Genomic DNA, 19,301 nt, shown 5'->3' with positions numbered 1-19,301 from the left:
CTACCTATCTCTGCATACTCCTGCCTAGCGCATTTCTTCGTTCTTACCAGCGCCCAGCCCAAATCATTCTACCAACACTGATTGTCTTTTATCTATTACAACCTAGGCCAGTCTAAAACTATAATAAAGATACAAAGTGTTCCCAAAACCAACCAAATTTGTAAGCAATTAACAATTATTTCGGTTTTTCCTTACTAATCCCTTTATTAGATCAAACCATTATTCATGGCACTTGAATAAAACATACGCAACCTAGACCATTAGTCCATCCGAATACCACCACTCACTAACTCCAGCACGCATTACCAGCCCAAAACAGACCAGATCCTTTAAGACAAACAAGTGAGTGAAAGGCATCCAATATCAAAATAACAATCCCAGATAGGCACAAGCAAATACCCGAAAACAAAAAGAAGTCCAGATATCACCCTAGCAATAATCCAACCACCACCTATGTTCTTATTCACACCCTTAAATCTTCTTTAGCTTAGTATGCATGGCCAAGAAGCAGTCTCATTAAACACCAAGTAACAACACAATACCAACGCAATAGATAGTAGAAAGATAGAGATTAGCACAGTCTAAACCGATAGACCACAATTAACACGAAGATTTTGTCTTTTTCATGGATACGCTGTTCTTGAAAGAGAAGACTCTTTGTGCTATTTCGCAAACCAACAATTTCCTTGAAGTCTTTATCCATTCAATCGCCAAAGTCCAAAGCCGCAAGGTCTGTAATGCATTTATAAAGAGATTGTTGCAGGACACTCTTCACATGGAAGAAGTACTTCAGGCCGCCCAAACAATCCATTTAAGACTTAGCCAGCTCAGTGTACTAGCCCGGGAACGCTTTATCCGCAAGTTTAACAGTCTTTCTCTTTTTGAGTATATCTTATCAAAACCTCTACCGATAACAGATTATTTATCCAACCTAATTGCACTCTTTGATCTCTTACAAACCAAGTTAGAGAAGCAAATACCAATCCCTAAGCACTTTTCACAAATAGAACTTCTTCTGCATCTAGCCAGACAGTCCAACGCCTTACAAGTGGAAATAGAAGCTTTATTAGCACTAGCCGATCAAATCATTCAAAAAGAAGCACCGCCTAACCAGTCATATCTCGAAGACATTGTTCAAACCACCAACCGATATATTACCATCGAACCCTTCCTAGAAGAACTCAGCCACCGCCTAACTAACAACTGGCCCTACCCCGAGAATAACCCCGCCCAGAAAGTACTGCAACTTATGCTCAAAACCGGATCTGCACCAAGCAATCATCTACTCACTCGAGGTATTCCAATCAAAAGACATTCACCCTTTCTTCTTCAGGACTGCAGTCTCATGCACATTCTCCCGGCCATAATCTGTGCCTCCTTTATTCTCGCCGCCAACCAGGAAAACAGTTCGATCTCCACTCTTCCCCACGTCCACTGTCCCCTTTGCCACGATCTGCTCAGCACCGAGCACCTCAAGTACTACCAAATGCACCGCATTCGCCTGGACGCCGAAATAGATAAGCTCATGAACCTTGCCCCTACTAAGCACAAAGAAGACACTCTTACGCCTATTCTCCATGCAATTACTCACCTGAGCAAACACCAGCAGTTAGCCCAACTGAAGTACGTGGTCGAAAAGCTAAGAAAGACCGAAAAGAAGCAGCTTCCAGAGTCCGAAATACGCAGCCTCCTTGGAGTTCTTAAGCACTTTCCCTTGACTCCTGAGAAAGAAGAGTACCTGGTGGCTATCACAAAATCGGCCTGTAAAGAAACCAGAATGGCCAAGATTATCATGGTGGCCAATATTCTCTACCATACCAACACTTCCATTCGCATAGCCTTTTCAGTGGCTATACTCGTTCACCATCTTCTTCAAATCAAAACATCTATCTTTACTACTACAATCGCCAGTGCCTTAACTAGTCGGCATGGCGAGTCTCTCAAACAGGCCCGACCCATTGTTTTCGAGCACTTTCTCTTTCGAATTGTTCCCATCACACTTTCTCTCCAAAGTCTTGCTCGCATATACCAGGCACCTACAGTCGAAGACCTACTGAGCCGTGAAAAGTACTATCTTGCCCCGCGACTTTGGCAATCCGGGCATTTGGAGGATCATTACCGTGATGTCCCTGAAAACAGTGTATTTTATGCTATCTATCTTTGTGAGTCAAAAGGCTCGCTTCTTAAATCTAAAGATTACCAGGACCTTGGCGTATCTCTTATAGAGTCTGGAGCCAATGCTTTGGCTATTGTTTATACAGGGGCCCAGGCCCCCGATCAAGTCTTCACACACTGTGGTGTAGATTCCGCCGAACTGATCCGATCCCATTCCGTGATGACCCTCCTATTTGCCATTCGTCGTGTTCTGGAGGAAGAGGTCGTTCCTCGCAACAACTGTGTATTCCTCCTAATCTACAAAATGATCACAATCAGGTACCAGGACAACCAGCCACGCGCTGAGGACATTCAAGAACTTCTGGCCTTCTTTATTCACACGGGGCATATGCAGGGATCACCTGAGTGTCGCTGCCAGAGTTCTTTGTGCTACAAGCAGAAGTTCTGGACAGTTTTCACGGCCTGCTTAGGCGACTTAGCTCCAAAGTACAAGTATGGATTCAGTCTGGAAGTCCCGGCCGAGCAGCGAAGTCGTCTTTTGAAAGAACCCAGCGGCCGGAAGACACTCTGTTTAGAAGAGTCGGTCTCTTTAGAGGCCGCCCTAGAACGGATCGAGCCATTTCTTTTGCACTCGCCCTTTGTAGCTGCTTTGGCCGTACGCAAAGTACTTGATACTGTCCTGCAAACTAGTGAGGCTGAAATCTTTCAACTCGCTCGTACGCACTGGCCCCAGCTCAAACGGTTTATGGTACATGTACTTCGCATGTACATTGACACCAAAGACTCTACTCTGCTTTCAGCCATCTCCTTATTTGGCGCCCTGGTGGTTGATGCTCTCGAGGAGGAAGGATCTTCTTCAGTACTGCTCTATCGCAAAGACCTTCTTCTGGGCATGGACCATGCTTCACCCTCAGAGGTAGTTGCTTTCTTTATCTTCCAGATTCTAGTTCCAATCTACTACGAAATTCTTGATGATCTGCTCCTGTACATTATTCAAGAAATACTGCGCACGGAAGAGGTTCCAATCCGAGAGAAACACCAACCCTTTATTGAACGACTTAAGCAGACCAAGTACGTACTTGAAGGCCCGGCCAAAGAGCCAGCTGCCATTAAGATTTACCGCCGCGGTATTTCACATAAAGAGTTTCTAGTGGGGACAATCAAGAACCTGGCACGGTTAAAGGCCGAAAACCGCCACTATCTCTTTCTGCGTAATATTGAGATAGTTGTCGATGCCCTTCTCCAAAAACCCTGGCCAGAAAGGCACCAGCTGAACATCCTTCAATTCTACCTCTTCTTACTTATGCACTCATTGAAATCTACCCATCGAGAAGAAATCCGCGAGCTTTTTGCTGATATCTTTACCGAAATCAAAATGAACTTACTGATTGACAAAAACATTCTCAGAACAATCACTAACTGTTCACTTTGTTTTACCGGTCTTTTTCATCAAGACGAACTACTTCTCTGCGGTCGTTATCTCCAGGACCGGCACTATACTGTTTGGTTACTAGAAAGAGATCTCAAGTGTGCCTCACCCGCCCAAAAAGACGAAATCCTCACTTCACTGCAAAAGGTCTATCTGGAACTCCAGGACAAAGACACAGTCTTTGGTATTAATGCAGCCATCACTACCCTTACTCCAGATAATATGGCCGCAGAATTCCAAATCAGCAACGATCAAGCCTCACTTATGTACATCGAGCAAGAAATCCTGCACCAATCACCTAGCTCTCTTAACAAACAGTCCAACAAGCCCGACTACCTCTCTTTAGTTGACAAACCAGCCAAGACCGACCAGTCCATCGAAGAGGTTCTCAGGGCCGTTGAGAAATCAATCCAACAATGGGCCGAATTTGTTCCCATCCATACTCTCTATGACAGTCCCGACACGACCCGTGACTTTCTCATCAACGCCCACTTACAACGTGACATCTTCCTTCTACGCACAAAACCCATCCCAGAATCACTCGATCTTATCAAGCAACGGCGTACTAAGCCCCGAACCCATGCCACCCAAAAGCTCTTCTCAGTCCACCAAGAGGTCCTCCAATTACTGCCACCAACCGAAGCCATTCTTTCCGCGGAAAAGGACGCACTTCTCTCGGAAATCCGCAGTGCCCGCAAGTCCGGCCAGCAAGAACATGCCGAGAAGCTCATCATAAAATCAATCATCAAAGATGACTGGCGCGTCTTCTACGAAAAGGCCAAGCTCCATCTCCTCAAGGGCCATAAAAGTCTAGCTAAGCAAGCCCTACAACGACTCTACAAACACCACAATACCGAGCCAACCGAGTACCTCTATAAATCCATTATTCTTGGCGCCGAAATCGAAGAGAGCAACGAGTCCTACCAAAATGCCCTGCAGCAAGTCAAAGCCAATGAGCGAGTCTTCTTCGGGTTTGGCAAGTTCCTGGAAAGAACTGATCCCCTCCAGGCGTTCAAGATGTACTGCAATGCCCTTTGTGCCGGCAAAGACAAGGCCCAAGAGATTGTTCCTAAGATCATCCACTACATTGCTGATACGGACAAAGCCTCGCCTTTAGCCGAAAGCATTCAGATTTGTGCTGGCGAGGCCCAAAAAGTCCTTTCCAAAGTAGATGTGGCCCTTTTCCTTCCCTACTTTGCCCAAATCATTACAAGACTGCGTCATAAAGACTCAGCAGTCGAACGTTTCTTATCTTCTCTTATTCTTAATCTAATTGAAACCTTCCCCAATGAAACTCTTTGGAAATCTCTTCCAATCGTCAATAATGTTCAATGTCCTAACAAAGCCAAAGCTCTAACCAATCTTATCGCTAAAGCCAGTTTTCCCATCAAAACCAAGTTTGTCAATCTCAAACTCTTCGCAGAGACCCTCACTAAAATCAGTACTTACGATTCTAAACCCGGCTGGACTAAGCTTTCCGATATTCTGGCCAAACCCCTGGTGGTTAGCCCCGGTACAACTCTTCCCGCCGGTGATTTTGCCGATGATATCATTTCCATTGACAATGATATCTTTGTTTTTGGCACGTTGCAACGTCCTAAAAAGATCCGTGTTCTCTCCAGCACAGGCGTCTTTCGCTCCTTCCTCTGCAAGGGCAAAGACGATCTGCGCAAGGATGCACGGTTTATGGACCTTAATGTACTGCTTAACTCTCTTTTTGGCGCTAACACTTCCTGCCGCCAGTTTAATATCCGGGTCTATACTGTTCTACCCATCACTAACTCTTCCGGACTGATTGAGTACGTGGAAAACACCGAGTCACTCAAGTCAATATGCAGCAAGCTCTACCAAGAAGAGCGGATTGATTTCCGAGAAATTGTAGCCAAGTATGCTATGCCGCACAATAAGTTTGGGCCGCACTTACCAACTGTCCTTAATCAAGTCAAGCCGGTCTTCGCCGAGTTCTTCCGGCGCACTTTCCTTTCGCCGGCTCGTTGGATGGAAGCGCGAAAGCGCTACACCATAACATATGCCGTAATGACGGCAGTCGGGTACTTAATGGGTCTTGGTGATAGACACGGCGAGAATATTCTCTTTGATCGAGCCACCGGCGAAACTCTTCATGTCGATCTCAACTGCATCTTTGAGCACGCCAAACGTCTTCCCATTCCCGAAACTGTGCCATTCCGGCTAACGCCTAACATTGTCGATGCTTTTGGTCCCACGCGAGAAGAGGGCCAGTACCGCATCTCCTTTGAGAAGGCACTTAAGTTCCTCTCCCAGCGCAAAGACCTTATCATTGCTAATTTACGCGGCTTCATTCACGATCCACTCGGTGAATGGAGTGGCCGCAACAACTCAGCCATGGCCATGCAGGTAGTTAGTTGCATCGAAAAGAAGCTCGATTTTGACGACGAGATAACTAAGGCCTCCACCTTAATCAACCAGAGCACCTCAATTGCCAATCTATCCGAAATGCTCGCCTGGTGGCTGCCCTGCTTATAACCCCAGCACCAACTCAATACCAACTCAATACCAACTCAATACATGCATTGCTTATTATTGATTAAAAGGATTAGATTAGATAGTGGAACAGATAATGATAAATAGACTATTTATTAATGTATGTAAGCACATAAGTAACTATGCCTAGCACCAGGGCCCCCAATAAATCACTTGCAGCATTAAGTAGAGGCACAATATGGCAGGAAGCGCCAATTTTAAAGAGCCCCAAGAACCAAACTAACAGGTTGGTCAAGTGGTATAATAGAAAGACGTTTACCGGCAGGAAGCCACAAGTTAAACCAACCACTGTTAAAGGCACACGCGGGAAGCACAAGCGAATGCATCCAAAGGCAACAAAGGAAAAGGTCAGAGCGGTGGCCAGTAGAGTTAGCAAAGTCTGCAACGATCGCGGATGTTCTTGCAAACCTTCAGCTACATCCATAGAATCAAGCACCACCACTTCATCATTACTCTCAGCCGTCGTATTGCCCACAAACGAAGTAATCTGACTCGAGTAAATCAGAGCAATTGAGCCAGACAGACCATTAAAGAAAGGAATCAGCAAAGCCATCCACTGATTCCAATCAGCCACCAGATTAATTGTCAATCCAGCAGTAGCCGTAATCGCAAAGGCCATTAGCAAAGACCCCACCCCAAACAACCGCGGAGTCTTCCGTCGGTCCATCCGCCAGTACACAAAGACCAGAATGCCAAACAGTCCCAGGGAAAGCACCACATTAGTCCCAAAGACTCGTTTGGACATATCAGACATGGCCACTTTCGGCACCGGAAACAATCCAGTATACATCACCGACACAACATAGTAGATATTCTTGGAAAAGTAACTTAAAGATAAAGTAGTGATATAATCAGCCGAAGAAGCAATAATCGGCAGGACAATATTATCAGGATTGTAATCAAAATAAAGACTTAAGGAAATACATCCGATCACCGAAATTAAAGTTGAAATCGATCCACAAATACCAGCCAAAAAGGCAACCATTACCGAAGAGACAATCACAACAAAGTTCTTGTGAATTTCCTCCATTGTAACCAGACAGAAGATATTAACATAGTTAGAAGCTACCCCAATCAGGATACTCATACAGACCGAAATCAAAAACATTTTGACTCCACAATCAAACATATACTCCAACAAGTAAAGAAAAGAGATGTTCTTCTTAGCCAAAGAAAGTCTACGCACAGCACTACTCATAATATCAGCATAATTCAGTTCAATGTTGTTCTTGAAGCAAAGCATTGAATTTAAGATAAAAAGATAGTGCATGGGTTGAACATCACTATGATCGATAGTATTGTAAAGCGATTTGGTCATCAAGAGAAGCCCGCCCAGGGAAATACCCAATGAAGGTATAATTTCCTTGAGCGCATTCCAGTCAATACTCATTTCTAAGATGCCAAACAATATGAGACTATTTATTTTTTGCCAAATAAGGAAGAAGATCTCTTTCTAGTTGTTTCTTGATTAGCAAATGGACTGGTATATTCAGGTTGTTTAGCTTCCGAAGTAAAAGGAGCCGGTGGATTGAAAATTGATGAATTTAAGCTAAATTGAGAAGGTCCATTTGAGCCACTAGTATTATTAGTATTTAAATTGGCATTTAGATTAGTATGTAGATTAGGAGTAGAGTTTAGATTTTGATTTTGATTAAAACCAGAATTTTGACCAAAATTTTGATTAAAGTTAGAATTTTGATTAAGACTTTGGCCAAAACCAGTATTATTAGAAGTGGGTCCAGAATGAGTTCCTGTTTCAGAGGAAGGCTTATTACTAAAAGGATTAGAAAAACTCGTTGTCCCACCCGAAAAAGGGTTAGAAGAACCAGTGCCAAAGGTACCAAATACAGGTTTAGGTTGAGTTGAGTGGGTTAAGGTGGAATTGGTATTGGTATTGGTAATAGGATTGGGATTAGTAATTGGATTGGTATTAGTAATAGGATTGGTATTGGTAATAGGATTAATAAAGGGTGTGCTAGAAGTGGTATTAGGTGCGTTGGTGGTATTAGGTGCGTTGGTGGTATTAGGAGTATTAGAAGTAGTAGTAGTAACTGAAGGCTTACTTAATATACCAGAAGTTGAGGTAGGGTTACTAAAGGCCGAAGTAGAAGAGCCCAGACCAAACAAACTAGGAGTTTTAGAAGAATCCGACTTATCTGTTCCGGTGATTTTGGAAGAGAAAGAGAAGGTCGGCTGGGGTGGTAGTGATTGGTTGGATTGAGTAGGTTGAGTAGGGTTGGGTTGAGTTTGGGATGGAGTGGATTGAGTGGGTTGAGATGAAGAACCAAAGGAGAAAGAGATATTAGGATCAGTACCAAAAGAAAAGGTTGGAGTAGGCGTATTAGTAGGAATACTAGGCGTATTAGTAGAAGAGTCCGGCTGAGTTAAAATAGAACTACTTTGATTGGCAAACCCAAAATCAGCCGAAGGTCTTTTCTTACTCAGATCATCTAAAGACCCATTCTGTAAAGAAATACCCTTATAACTTCGATCGGTTGAAAAGCTCTTATCACTAGGCATATCTAAACTATCCCGACCAGAACTCATTTGTATAGTACTCTGATTAATACTCTGGTTAGTTATGGGGTTAGTTAAAGGATTAGTTAAAGGATTATTAAAGATAAGTTCAGCATTAGATTTAGGAGTTAAACTATCTTCGGATTCGTTGGCATAGATCCTTTTCTCTTGTGGAATCTCTTGAAGAATAGCTTGTCTCTTCTTCTCTCTAGCATGAGCTTTAGCTACATCTTCAGCCGACATACTCTTCCTCTCCTCTAAACCACCAGGTACTAGTCCTTCCTTAACCCGGCGTAAGTACTCTTGATCCTCAGCATAACTAGTATAAGGCCGCATAGCTAAATAAGGATGATTAGTACTAAACAACTCACGACCAGGTTCTTTACCCATTCCCAACCGTAAATCTTCACACAATCTACCTTTCTCACCACTACTACTCCCTTTAACTCCCTGCCTAACCATTCGCAACTCAATTGAATTAGGAATAGCCCCAGGAGGAATACCTACTACTTTATAAGGCTTAACTTTACCTGCCACTTTCTTATCTCCCATTACGTCATCATTTACGTCCTTATCAACTACACTACTTACGTCACCATTTACGCCCTTATCAACTACATTACTTACGTCACCATTTACGTCACCATTAACATTACTATTAACATTACCATCAACTAAACCATTACCACTACTTACATTATCAACACCACTATCAACACTACTAACATTACTAATAGGCATATCTAAGTTATTATTATTGGTACCTCTAGCAATATATCTCCAAAACCTACTTAATCTCTCTCTATCTATCTCTTCTCCTGCCGCTCGTGCCTTAATTACTTCTATTTGTTCTAAGAACTCAGGAATTACTTCAGCTTCTAAAACATTCTCAATTAATCCGGCAATTTCTTCTACTTCAACTACTGATAGGCCTTTACTCCTAGGTTGAACTCGTCTTAATATTTGCTTATAAACTGATCTATACTCACTATCTCGTAACATAAAAGGTCTTAATCGGTCTTTTTCCTTACGAATCCACTTTTTAGGCAACATCTGCATAGTAACACTTTCAGCAGCTGAGTAGATATAAGAAAGTAATCTCTGTAGTACATCTTGAACACGCATAAAATAAAAGACCGGCTTTTCTCTTTTTATATGAGCTCTATCAAGTTTCTGAAGAACCTCTATGCAGTTGCTTCTTCTGGGGCCCATTCTGCTATTCAATGGAATAATCAAGGTAATGGAATTCTTATCTTAGATAAGAACCGATTTATTAGGGAATCTCTTCCTTCTATCTGTAAATCCGATGAGTATGGTACTTTTATTAGACAACTAAACAATTATGGCTTCTCTAAAGTTAAGACGGGTGGAGTTGATGAGTTCGTGAATGAACACTTTCAAAAAGACTCGCCAGAAAGTCTGTTGCAACTTAAACGTCGTAATTTTACTGAGAAGACTGTAGATTTACAGGCTTTACAGAATAATCAGTACCAGTTACATGCGAGTATGTGTGAAATAAACGAAGTGAATAGAAGTCTGCTGCAGGAGTTGTACCATTTAAAGGGAAAGGTTGAGCAGCAGGAGAAGACTATTAATGAGTTAGTTAGGGCTTTCATTCGTATATTCAATAAGCAGTCGCCTAAACAAGCAGTGCCTCAATTAGAAAGTGGATCAGTAAGTGGTCGATCTGAACTAGGGATGGAGTTACCGGGTCAGTTGAGTAGTTCTGAACCTTTGGAAATGCTTTTGGAAGAAGATACGACGAGTTTAGATGGTGGGAGTAAAACTAAAGTGTCCGGATTGAGTTTAGACGAGTTCTTAAATGAAGAATACGATGGAGTTTAGGTTGGTAGTGGGTTGAGTTGAGTTTAGTATGGAGTTAGTAGTAGGTGGACTAAGTAGTAAGTATATAAGTGGTGGTTTAAGTAATGGAAGAGTTCTTGTGTAAATCGGAATAAATGTTAGTATAGATTGGGTTAGTGTTGAGTTGAGTTTGGTTTGAGTTAGTATTAAGTTAGTATTAAGTTGAATTGAGTTAGTCGACTTTGCGGCGGCGTTCTTCGGCGGCTACTCGGCGAACAACTAAGATGGCAATTAAAATAGTGCAGATAATAGTAGTTACGGTTGAGAGAATAACTCGGGTAATGGGATCGGCATTGAGGTGGCCAAGACCAAGATAAACAAGTAGTACGATAAAGGGCATAATAAGTGCGGCAACAAGAGGCTCCATAAAAAAGAAGTTCTTGAGGTAGATAGTTATAAAGATAAGATTGAGGTGGGTTTGGTTGAGTTAAGATAGATGTAATGCCGTTATACAATCACTACTCTTTTCTTACACTAAATTACTTATTGATTGGTTGCATACGTATTGGGTTAGTAGAGTATGACGTCATCTACATTCAATACTAACTCGACTTTGTCGTATTGAGATATGTTTTTAATAGAGTATGTATTAGTTAAGTATTAGTTAAGTTTGAGTTGGGTTGAGTTGGGTTGAGTTGAGTTGGTATAAGCTAGCAGTAATAAGCTAGTCAATAAGATAAGATGAGGTAGTAAGATACCATAACACAACTTAACTTAACTCAAACCCAACTCAAACTCAAACTCAAACCAAACTTAACTTAATAAAAGAGATAGTAGTGATAGATAGGAGAAAGTGCGATTTAAATAACATTTATTGGTGGTAGTGGTGGTTGCTTAGGATGCAGATAGGCCAAGGACACGGGGAGGTTCACGGAAGAAGTCAGTTACACGAATAACTACACCACAGGCAAAAGCAACTACTAAAGCACTGCCTTGCGCAATAATGCCTTGAATGCACGTACGATGGTCTTGAGCTGGAGTAGGAGGTGCATTTTCAATCAGGGCATGTTCTTCTTCTGAAGTAGTAATGTAGATATCTTCAGCTCGCATTTCGGCTTTAATAACCTTCATGTAAACTTTAGGATCACTTTCATACCCACAGACGTAAAGAGTGCCATCTAAACCAGCGGCCACTACAAAACCAGCTCGCACCAGTAGAGCGTGCGAAGAGGCCTGTGGTGCAGCTAGTAAAGTCCGATTAGCAGAAATAGAGTAAATCCGACCCAAACCATACAGGGAGTTACTAATAAAGACTAAATCATGAGCTACACCCAAACCAGCAACTGTATTAGTACCAACCTTAGAAGGAATATTGCACAGATCAGCAAATGTCCGGGAAACACAGTAAGTCCGACCATTTGTATCTACGGCCAGAACAGCTTCAGATGTAGAACTAACACAAACCAGAGGAGCCGAAAAGTGTCTTTCCTTTTCCGTTGTACAATTGATTAGATCTCCAGTCGCCGTGCATAAGATCAAGTCTTGGCCAAGAATAGTAAAGTCAATAATGTTCGTAAAGGTTTCAAAGAACTCTTTTGTCTCCCGAGCCGGATCGGGTAATTGACAATGTTTGTACGTCTTATCAAATAACAACTTTTGCAAACTGCCATCAGAAAAGAGGACTAAAACCTCCCCAGGACTAAGTACAGCTGCTGCTCGTGGAAATCCATGATTCTCAATACATACTTCATTCAGAATATTACTGGCTTCCCCAAGAACGTACAACTGCCCATTACCAACCGAAGTAAACTGAAAGACACCCGGCGAAGTAGCTTCACTCTCACCCGATTTAGCCCCAATCAAGTAAGTAGTGGCCGATAGCGGAGCCATAAAAACTATCTCATGAGGAAGTGCTCGAAATGATAAACGGCCCTGGACTGAAACCGGAACATTAGGCAGTCGTCGGCCATTCAAAACAATCGATTCAATATGGGCTGGATCTGTTTCTTCTAAGGCCGGTCGTTTAGGCGCCTCCTCAGGATCTTCTTCAGCCGGAAGAGCAAACTCGGCCAGATCTGAAGCCCGGCGTTTAACCCGGCGTTTTTCATGACCGGTTTGGGTATCATCAAAAGTAAAGATAAAGTTATAGTGCTGATCGGGCATCTTAGCTAAATGATGAGATACACCTTCCAGTAAAAACCGACTCTCTAAATTGAACTTCTTCCGGAAGAGACCTCGGACTTCACTATACTCCAAAGGCGGATGACTTTCATTATAAGCATCCACAATAGCCTTGAATAAATGAGTAAACTTACCACAATGGTACTTATAAGCCATTAAACTCTTAAACTGCCGGCCACAACCAGGAATACGACAGAAGAAGACTTGTGATTCAACAAAGGCTTCTGGATCAGTAATATGAGTAACACCTAAGGGAAACGTATGAAGAAGAATATCTCTAATGGCTCCAGGTTCTTCAATCGCTCGGGAAATATCCAGGAGACCTTCATCATGGACAATATCATGGTCCATTTGGGGAGTGAGAGATTCTTCAGTCTCTTCGGCTGTTCGGGTCATAATATCATGGGCTTCAAGTAATTCAGCGGCATCTTCTGAATGGACGCGGTAGATATGATCTTTAAGATTATCACTTTCACGGCAATTAGCAGCTCCACAGAGAATCTTCTTATCTGAAGGTGTAAAGAGTGAATGTTTGTAGTACATCAAATGGCGCTTGTAACCAAGACTTGAATGGTATTCTAGAAGGCACTTAGTATACGGACACTTATAACGGACACTTTCAATCTTTTCGCTCTTTTCACCATCTTTGGGTTTACGACCACGCTTCTTTTGAAAGTCTTGCATAGATGACCGGGGCAAAAAATTGCAACGTAGTCCCTCAAATCTATGTTCCTCCACTTATCTACTGCCAAGTAAGTCTATCTTTATTTTGAATCAATTTTATAACTATTTGGCCATACCTGTAAAATAAGATAAAGAGATAGCCATTAATCAAGCCTAACGGTTATAACAATAAATAAAAAAGTAGCTCATCAGGAGATAAGATGGACTAGTCTTTAGTAGTAAGTTAAATTGGCCAGAGATAAGTCAAAAGAAGATAAAATAGTTGGAGAGAGTGTGATAGATAGTTGGTTGCTTGTTTAGAGATAAGATAGATAGAGATTGGGCTAAAAATTTGCGGTATGACTCTGCCTTCAGAACTGGCCATGAATATTCGGATTATTAAAGCACTTGGTGATGCGCGTACAGTAGGACCTTTAAGACACTTTATTATTTCGGCTATTCTGAAACGGCTTAAAAAGCCTAATGTGATAACTGGGGGAATGTTTTGGAAGTTTTTGGGTATTTACTACGGAATGAATGAGGAGTTAGAAGTGCCAGGTCGGGAGGTGGGTTTTGAAGAGTTTAAACTGCCGATTCAGATGGAATAGAGATAGCGAGCAAGGTTAATTTGGCCTTCCGCAAAAATAAATCCAAATGGGGAATAAGCATGTATTTTGGGCTTCTAATGGCCTTTTAGATTATCTAACGAGTATTTTAGGTGGTTATTATACTGAACAGGCTTTAGTAAAAGATGTGTTGTATCGTGATTGTTTTGCCTGTTTAGTGCCTATTCTGATGCAATCGGGCATTCATTTGGTCTGTAGCTTGTATCCGTTTGTGATGCAGAGGCGGCGACGACGAGTAAGAGAGGCCCGGGGAATGGTTAAGTACGTGCGAGGGAGTGGAGGTCGGCATCAGATTAAACGGGTTAAGTTGCATGCTATGCCAGTACCGGCCCGAGCTTTGGCTTTGGCCTTGCGTGAGCATTTGGAGTATCGCGCGGAACGAGTGGAGAAGTTAGTTATTCTTTTGATGATGGCTGGTTTAGCTGTAGTAGCGGTGGTTTCTAAACTGGTGATGTATGAGGCACTTAAGTATACGACTTTTACTACCTTAGGGATTGTGCGGTCCTTTAGGTTATTCCCGGTTTCTTTGACTTCTGGGCACTGGAATGGCCATCGACCGGCTGGGAAGAAGGTAGCTGTTATGGCGGCAACTATGGGGATCTTTATTTACATCTTCTCGCCGGAAGAACGGGTGGAGAACATTCACTTTCTAAAGAATATCTTACCGGGTCGGAAACCAAACTTAATGACGGCTGAGGATAAACAGCGACTGATTAGATCGGGTTTGAGGTTTTTGGAATGGACAGATATGATTAATCGGCCGAAAGCATCTTTAGGATCCCAGCCTTTTTATCTTATGCCTTACTATCTTATCAAGCAAGTCTGTGGAGTTAGAAAGAGTAAGTTGGGTCTTGGTTTAGGTCGAGTAAGTAGGGAGGATGAAAACCAGGTTAGGAATGATGAATGTTTAGCCCGAGTGAGTTACACTCCTGACCAAATAGTGGCTCTGTCCTTGGAAGAGCAGTTTATTGTTCAATTACTAGCGGGTGAAGTGCCTAAACAGCACTTGAACTTATCACCGCATATTTACTCGCGGTTGCACTACCGGGGACTCTTAGCGGTTATGCAGGGATCTCAGCACGAAGATCCTCGAGTGGTAGAGATTCTAACACGAGTAAGTAGTGGTCGTAAGGACCCACAAACGGAACGGGTTGTTAATGCCCTCTCTATCTCTCTTTTACGGATTATTTGTACCGGTCCCAACATTCTTCTCTTCAAAGCATATCTTGAGAAGAAGAAGATCTTAGCGGCTATACTACTAGCTCTTAATTCCTGGCTAGAAGTTGCTTTAGAAGCCGGATTAGTGGTTCTATTCAAAATGTATCATATTGAGTACGGGTGTATTTCTTATGGAGTCAACTTAATTTCAGTCTTACTGACCTATGCCTTTTTAGTCCTGTATGGGTACTCTCCAGGGGATATGTATGCTTGTGTTACTAGAGATAGGATTTTATCCTCTCTATTTGGCTCATTATCTCGGTTCTTTTCCTATCAAGATGGGGATAGGAACTATCCAGTTTTACGCACTAGTCTACAGATTGGACGTAAGTTCTTTTCCTTATTAATGTCCACTATCTTCTTTCGGCATGATTTCAATGTTGGCCACTGTATTGGTATTTTACTAATGTTTATTGGGTCTATTATGAATGTAGGCCTTCATTCCGTACTTCTTTCGCGTTGGACATTCAGTGGCCATCTCAAACGAAGGTGTGCTTAACTATACTTAAGCCAGCCATTTGTATTATAACTGTTTGTCTTCTCACCACCCAATCCAATCCAACACAATCCAACACAACCCAAATCAGATAAAGTAAGATAAGATAAGGTAAAGTAAAGTAAAATATAGTAAGATCTAGTAAGCTATTAACTGTTTAATTTAATCCAACACAAACCCCACCCAATCCAAACTTAACTCAACCCCACTCAATCCAACACAAACCCAACACAAACCCACCTCAATCCAACTCAACTCAAACCCCACTCAACTCAATCTAATACTAATACTATCCCAATTTGTTTGTTTGTTTTTATGCACGCATTTAAGAAAGTAGTTGTTCATCCTCTTGTACTTCTTTCTGCAGTAGATCATTACCGTAGAATGGACCAGCCAAGAGTAGTAGGAACTTTATTAGGACGTATAGAAAATGGTGTTGTTCATATTACTAATAGTTATGCTGTGCCTTTTGATGAGGTAGAAGGAAGTTCGGGTGTTTGGTTTTTTGACACGTCATATAATGATAGTATGTACAAGTTGTTTAACAAGGTGAATAGTATGGAAGTAATACTTGGGTGGTATCATACGGGTGTAGATCTGCATAAGAACGACTTACAGATCACTCAGACTTTCCAAACTTATACTAAAGATCCAATTTTGGCCGTAATTGATGTAGAGCATTCAAGTGAAGGTACGCCTGTTAAGTGTTATCGGCTGGAGAAGGAGATTAAGTCTAGCACTGAGACGGCTAAGTTTGTCTTTGCTCATGCACCTTTTGAGATTGAGGCTGAGGAGGCTGAAGAGGTGGGAGTTGAGCAATTGATTGAGGACGTACGTGATGTGAACATTGGTGACTTAGGTCATAAGATTGCGCGGTCTACTGCTGCTCTTCAGGACTTAGCTAGTGGGTTGCAAACAATTGAGAACTACTTGCTGGAGGTAGAGACGGGTAAGCGAGACTACAACGAAGAGAATATGCAACTCCTTCAAGAGATGCTTAATAATGTGCCTAGAACGGCGCCTGCTCAAATTTCCGAATATATTGCTAAGATGGAGGCTAACAGTTATTTGTGTGCCGTTGTCAGATCGATAGTGCTTCTTAATGATGTCACCAAGAGTAAATAACAATAAACGGAGTGAGTTTATGAGGTATTAGTATTGAGTGTAGAGATGTGGTTATGTGAAAGTTAGATAGTGCCAAGACGATTGTTTATTAGGTGGTGGGGATGTGAGTTGAGTTGAGGATGGCGGATGTTGCGTTAGTGGCATTGAGAGTTGAGTTGGGGGCGGTGAATGTTACGTTAGGGGCGGGGTGCTCGAGTTGGTGGCCTATCCACATTTTAACGTCGGTTTGGATAGTGTCAAATGCACTGCGGTGACCCCAGAGGAGATAACCAAACGTAATGAAAAGGAAGATGGTGAGGGCTAAAACGATAATTGTGTTAACAACCTTCTTGAAATGAGTGGGACAATTGTTGCGTGGAAATCTGAAGAGACAGACCATGATGATAAACCCAATGAGCGCGATAAAGCTGGCTACTATAGCACCAAATGCGGCATTGACGCGGTAGAGATGCATTATACCGGATTGAGTGGCATAGGTTATAAGCTCGTATGCAATGTAGTGTATGCCACTAATTATGACTACAATGTATAAGGCCGCAACGTATAGGAAGAGGGAGCTGTGTGGGTAGCACGTGACTTGATAGATTAACTGGCCAAACAAAACGAGAGTAAATATGACTCCGGCGGCCCATTTGATAACGTTGGAGGCCATTAGATAATGCTTTAAGGCGGGTGCTGCCTTCCATGGAGTTTGTAAAGTTAGCACGGCTTCTTGGAATGTTTGTTTATGCGACTCTGCCACCTCACTAATCTGGGTTAGATAGAATAGGCAATGGATAACAAACTGTATTAAAAAACAACTCCATATCGTTTGGGCGATAGTAAAGTGGCATAGAACATACCAATCTTTAATGCTTAATGACGCATGCTTATTATGGTTGGTAGTTGGATGCAGCAAGGGCGGGATAGTTGTTTCGATCAGTGGATCCTGGGAGCCGCCTTGCTGTGCCGTTGTACCCATTGGTTGCATTTCAATATCCATTTTTGGTGCAATCTTATCTCATATTATATAAAAACATTCGGCAAACAACCAGTATAATTATAACTGAATAACCAAAAGCATAAGCTAGAAGGTAATTAAGATTCAAAGTAAAAAGAACGGATTTTGATAAACGGATTTTGATACTAGTAATGTGTTTAAAAGACCCAAAGTAGTACAGGTTTGACACTAACCAGATCGTGTCTTTAGGCGTGCTTGGTTGGGAGAGGCAGAATGAGTGGCACGAGTATGACTAACAGTCATTCTATTGGGTCTGAAACAACTAATAAATAGCCACTAGCTTAACAAAGCTTCTTGGGCTGTTAAAACCACCAAGTGCTGATCTGTGGATAGATTGGGCTAGTAGCTTCTTTTACAAGATATTATTGTGAATTGGGTTAGCCAGATCTTGGCGTTGCAACGCTATGCCAGTAAGCCCACCTCCGACATCAAAACATAGAACTAAAGACCATGTGATTTATTGATCTAGCATTATCTTAGACAGTTGCAAGATAATGCCCTTTCTGCGAACTCATTCGAACTCTTTATTTAATGCACTATCCTGTTGGTGTTTATGGTCGCTTTGGTACTTATATGATCATTGAGAGGCAGTTGAAGCCATGAAGTCATAAGAATGCAACTTGCCAACCCAATGTACACGAGAAGTGTGGATATTCCTAGGATTGGCCATCCTATGTACATGTTTATCTTAGGCCATGGGAGAGTCATTAAGGCCTTCTTTCTGAATAACACTATTATTGCACTAACAGTGGTGGTGCTTATTATTGCAAGGACAAAATGAATTGTAGTCGGATTCTTGAAATATGCGTGTTGGAGATAAGACAAAACACCGGCACTAATAATGGCATACCCACACCAGGTGGCTGTAAAAAGGAGACCGTAGAAATGACGGGACGAACAAACCAATTTCATCTTGGATGGTAGCCAAAATGGGCTGGCAAACAACATGGAGGAAAAGAAGGCCATATTCACTAGAACAAAGATATGCCTTAAATGCGGCCAATAATCCCCTATGATTGGAAGAACTGGAAATACTTCGTGCAATTGGGCTATTCTTGCTGCTCCATATGGAAAGTAAGTCAATAGATAGTCTTTAGGTCTGATTAAGATATTGACATATACTAACCAGGCAGTGATATCAGTCAGCATTGAAGAATACAAAGTACCTAGTAAAAACCGGCTAATGGTACTATACCAATGTACTCTCTGTGATGGTGGTACCTCTATATCAGTATCCGATTCATCTTCCAGGTCCGGCCAATTCTTAACGACAGTCCTGGTGGCGTGGACATATATGTGGCTGGGTGCGCTGTTATCTTGTTGTGTCTCAGACTGAATCTCCGCTACACTATCTTCGTCTGAATCAGACTCTCTCTTATTGCCAATGAATGGGTTGGATTCGATCTCAGCTTCTTCTGGCTCTATGGACATATAGAGATGGTTATCTGTTTCTTTCGATATTTCCATACTATCCCATCCGTTCTTCTATATATAGAGTTGTCTCTGTCCTTTTATAGAAGAATATTGTTTGTGTTTGTATTCGGATTTAGTTCGTTTATGGTATGATTAGTTCTTATCTAAATTAAAAACATTGGATTGTTATTT

At 42.0% G+C, this 19,301-nt stretch overlaps 10 protein-coding genes across 10 annotated transcripts; 5 read left to right on the top strand and 5 right to left on the bottom strand.

Annotated features, from left to right (window-relative positions):
* Nucleotides 1-625: 625 nt before the first annotated feature.
* Nucleotides 626-6,049, top strand: NEHOM01_1955 (serine/threonine-protein kinase ATR; the record flags this gene model as incomplete). The annotated part of the gene is made up of 1 exon (XM_051490833.1): nucleotides 626-6,049. One exon carries the CDS (start codon nucleotides 626-628, stop codon nucleotides 6,047-6,049), a length of 5,424 nt encoding a protein of 1,807 aa, XP_051346793.1.
* A 106-nt stretch (nucleotides 6,050-6,155) lies between these two features.
* NEHOM01_1954 (solute carrier family 41) lies at nucleotides 6,156-7,457 on the bottom strand (the record flags this gene model as incomplete). The annotated part of the gene is made up of 1 exon (XM_051490832.1): nucleotides 6,156-7,457. One exon carries the CDS (start codon nucleotides 7,455-7,457, stop codon nucleotides 6,156-6,158), a length of 1,302 nt encoding a protein of 433 aa, XP_051346792.1.
* Nucleotides 7,458-7,486: 29 nt separating this feature from the next.
* On the bottom strand, nucleotides 7,487-9,709 carry NEHOM01_1953 (uncharacterized protein; the record flags this gene model as incomplete). The annotated part of the gene is made up of 1 exon (XM_051490831.1): nucleotides 7,487-9,709. One exon carries the CDS (start codon nucleotides 9,707-9,709, stop codon nucleotides 7,487-7,489), a length of 2,223 nt encoding a protein of 740 aa, XP_051346791.1.
* Nucleotides 9,710-9,739: 30 nt separating this feature from the next.
* On the top strand, nucleotides 9,740-10,429 carry NEHOM01_1952 (uncharacterized protein; the record flags this gene model as incomplete). Its single annotated transcript, XM_051490830.1, has 1 exon — nucleotides 9,740-10,429. The coding sequence occupies one exon, from the start codon at nucleotides 9,740-9,742 to the stop codon at nucleotides 10,427-10,429; it is 690 nt and encodes a 229-aa protein (XP_051346790.1).
* Nucleotides 10,430-11,281: 852 nt separating this feature from the next.
* On the bottom strand, nucleotides 11,282-13,252 carry NEHOM01_1951 (uncharacterized protein; the record flags this gene model as incomplete). The annotated part of the gene is made up of 1 exon (XM_051490829.1): nucleotides 11,282-13,252. The coding sequence occupies one exon, from the start codon at nucleotides 13,250-13,252 to the stop codon at nucleotides 11,282-11,284; it is 1,971 nt and encodes a 656-aa protein (XP_051346789.1).
* A 338-nt stretch (nucleotides 13,253-13,590) lies between these two features.
* Nucleotides 13,591-13,839, top strand: NEHOM01_1946 (uncharacterized protein; the record flags this gene model as incomplete). Its single annotated transcript, XM_051490824.1, has 1 exon — nucleotides 13,591-13,839. One exon carries the CDS (start codon nucleotides 13,591-13,593, stop codon nucleotides 13,837-13,839), a length of 249 nt encoding a protein of 82 aa, XP_051346784.1.
* Nucleotides 13,840-13,885: 46 nt separating this feature from the next.
* On the top strand, nucleotides 13,886-15,574 carry NEHOM01_1950 (uncharacterized protein; the record flags this gene model as incomplete). Its single annotated transcript, XM_051490828.1, has 1 exon — nucleotides 13,886-15,574. The coding sequence occupies one exon, from the start codon at nucleotides 13,886-13,888 to the stop codon at nucleotides 15,572-15,574; it is 1,689 nt and encodes a 562-aa protein (XP_051346788.1).
* Nucleotides 15,575-15,886: 312 nt separating this feature from the next.
* NEHOM01_1949 (26S proteasome regulatory subunit N8) lies at nucleotides 15,887-16,696 on the top strand (the record flags this gene model as incomplete). The annotated part of the gene is made up of 1 exon (XM_051490827.1): nucleotides 15,887-16,696. One exon carries the CDS (start codon nucleotides 15,887-15,889, stop codon nucleotides 16,694-16,696), a length of 810 nt encoding a protein of 269 aa, XP_051346787.1.
* Nucleotides 16,697-16,784: 88 nt separating this feature from the next.
* On the bottom strand, nucleotides 16,785-17,666 carry NEHOM01_1948 (uncharacterized protein; the record flags this gene model as incomplete). The annotated part of the gene is made up of 1 exon (XM_051490826.1): nucleotides 16,785-17,666. The coding sequence occupies one exon, from the start codon at nucleotides 17,664-17,666 to the stop codon at nucleotides 16,785-16,787; it is 882 nt and encodes a 293-aa protein (XP_051346786.1).
* Nucleotides 17,667-18,224: 558 nt separating this feature from the next.
* NEHOM01_1947 (uncharacterized protein) lies at nucleotides 18,225-19,163 on the bottom strand (the record flags this gene model as incomplete). Its single annotated transcript, XM_051490825.1, has 1 exon — nucleotides 18,225-19,163. The coding sequence occupies one exon, from the start codon at nucleotides 19,161-19,163 to the stop codon at nucleotides 18,225-18,227; it is 939 nt and encodes a 312-aa protein (XP_051346785.1).
* Nucleotides 19,164-19,301: the final 138 nt, after the last annotated feature.

Source organism: Nematocida homosporus, assembly GCF_024244095.1.
Source record: "Nematocida homosporus strain JUm1504 chromosome Unknown 875, whole genome shotgun sequence".
Taxonomy (NCBI): domain Eukaryota; kingdom Fungi; phylum Microsporidia; genus Nematocida; species Nematocida homosporus.
The sequence above is the reverse complement of the archived record's forward strand: the minus strand, read 5'-3'. Positions and strand labels throughout refer to the sequence as shown.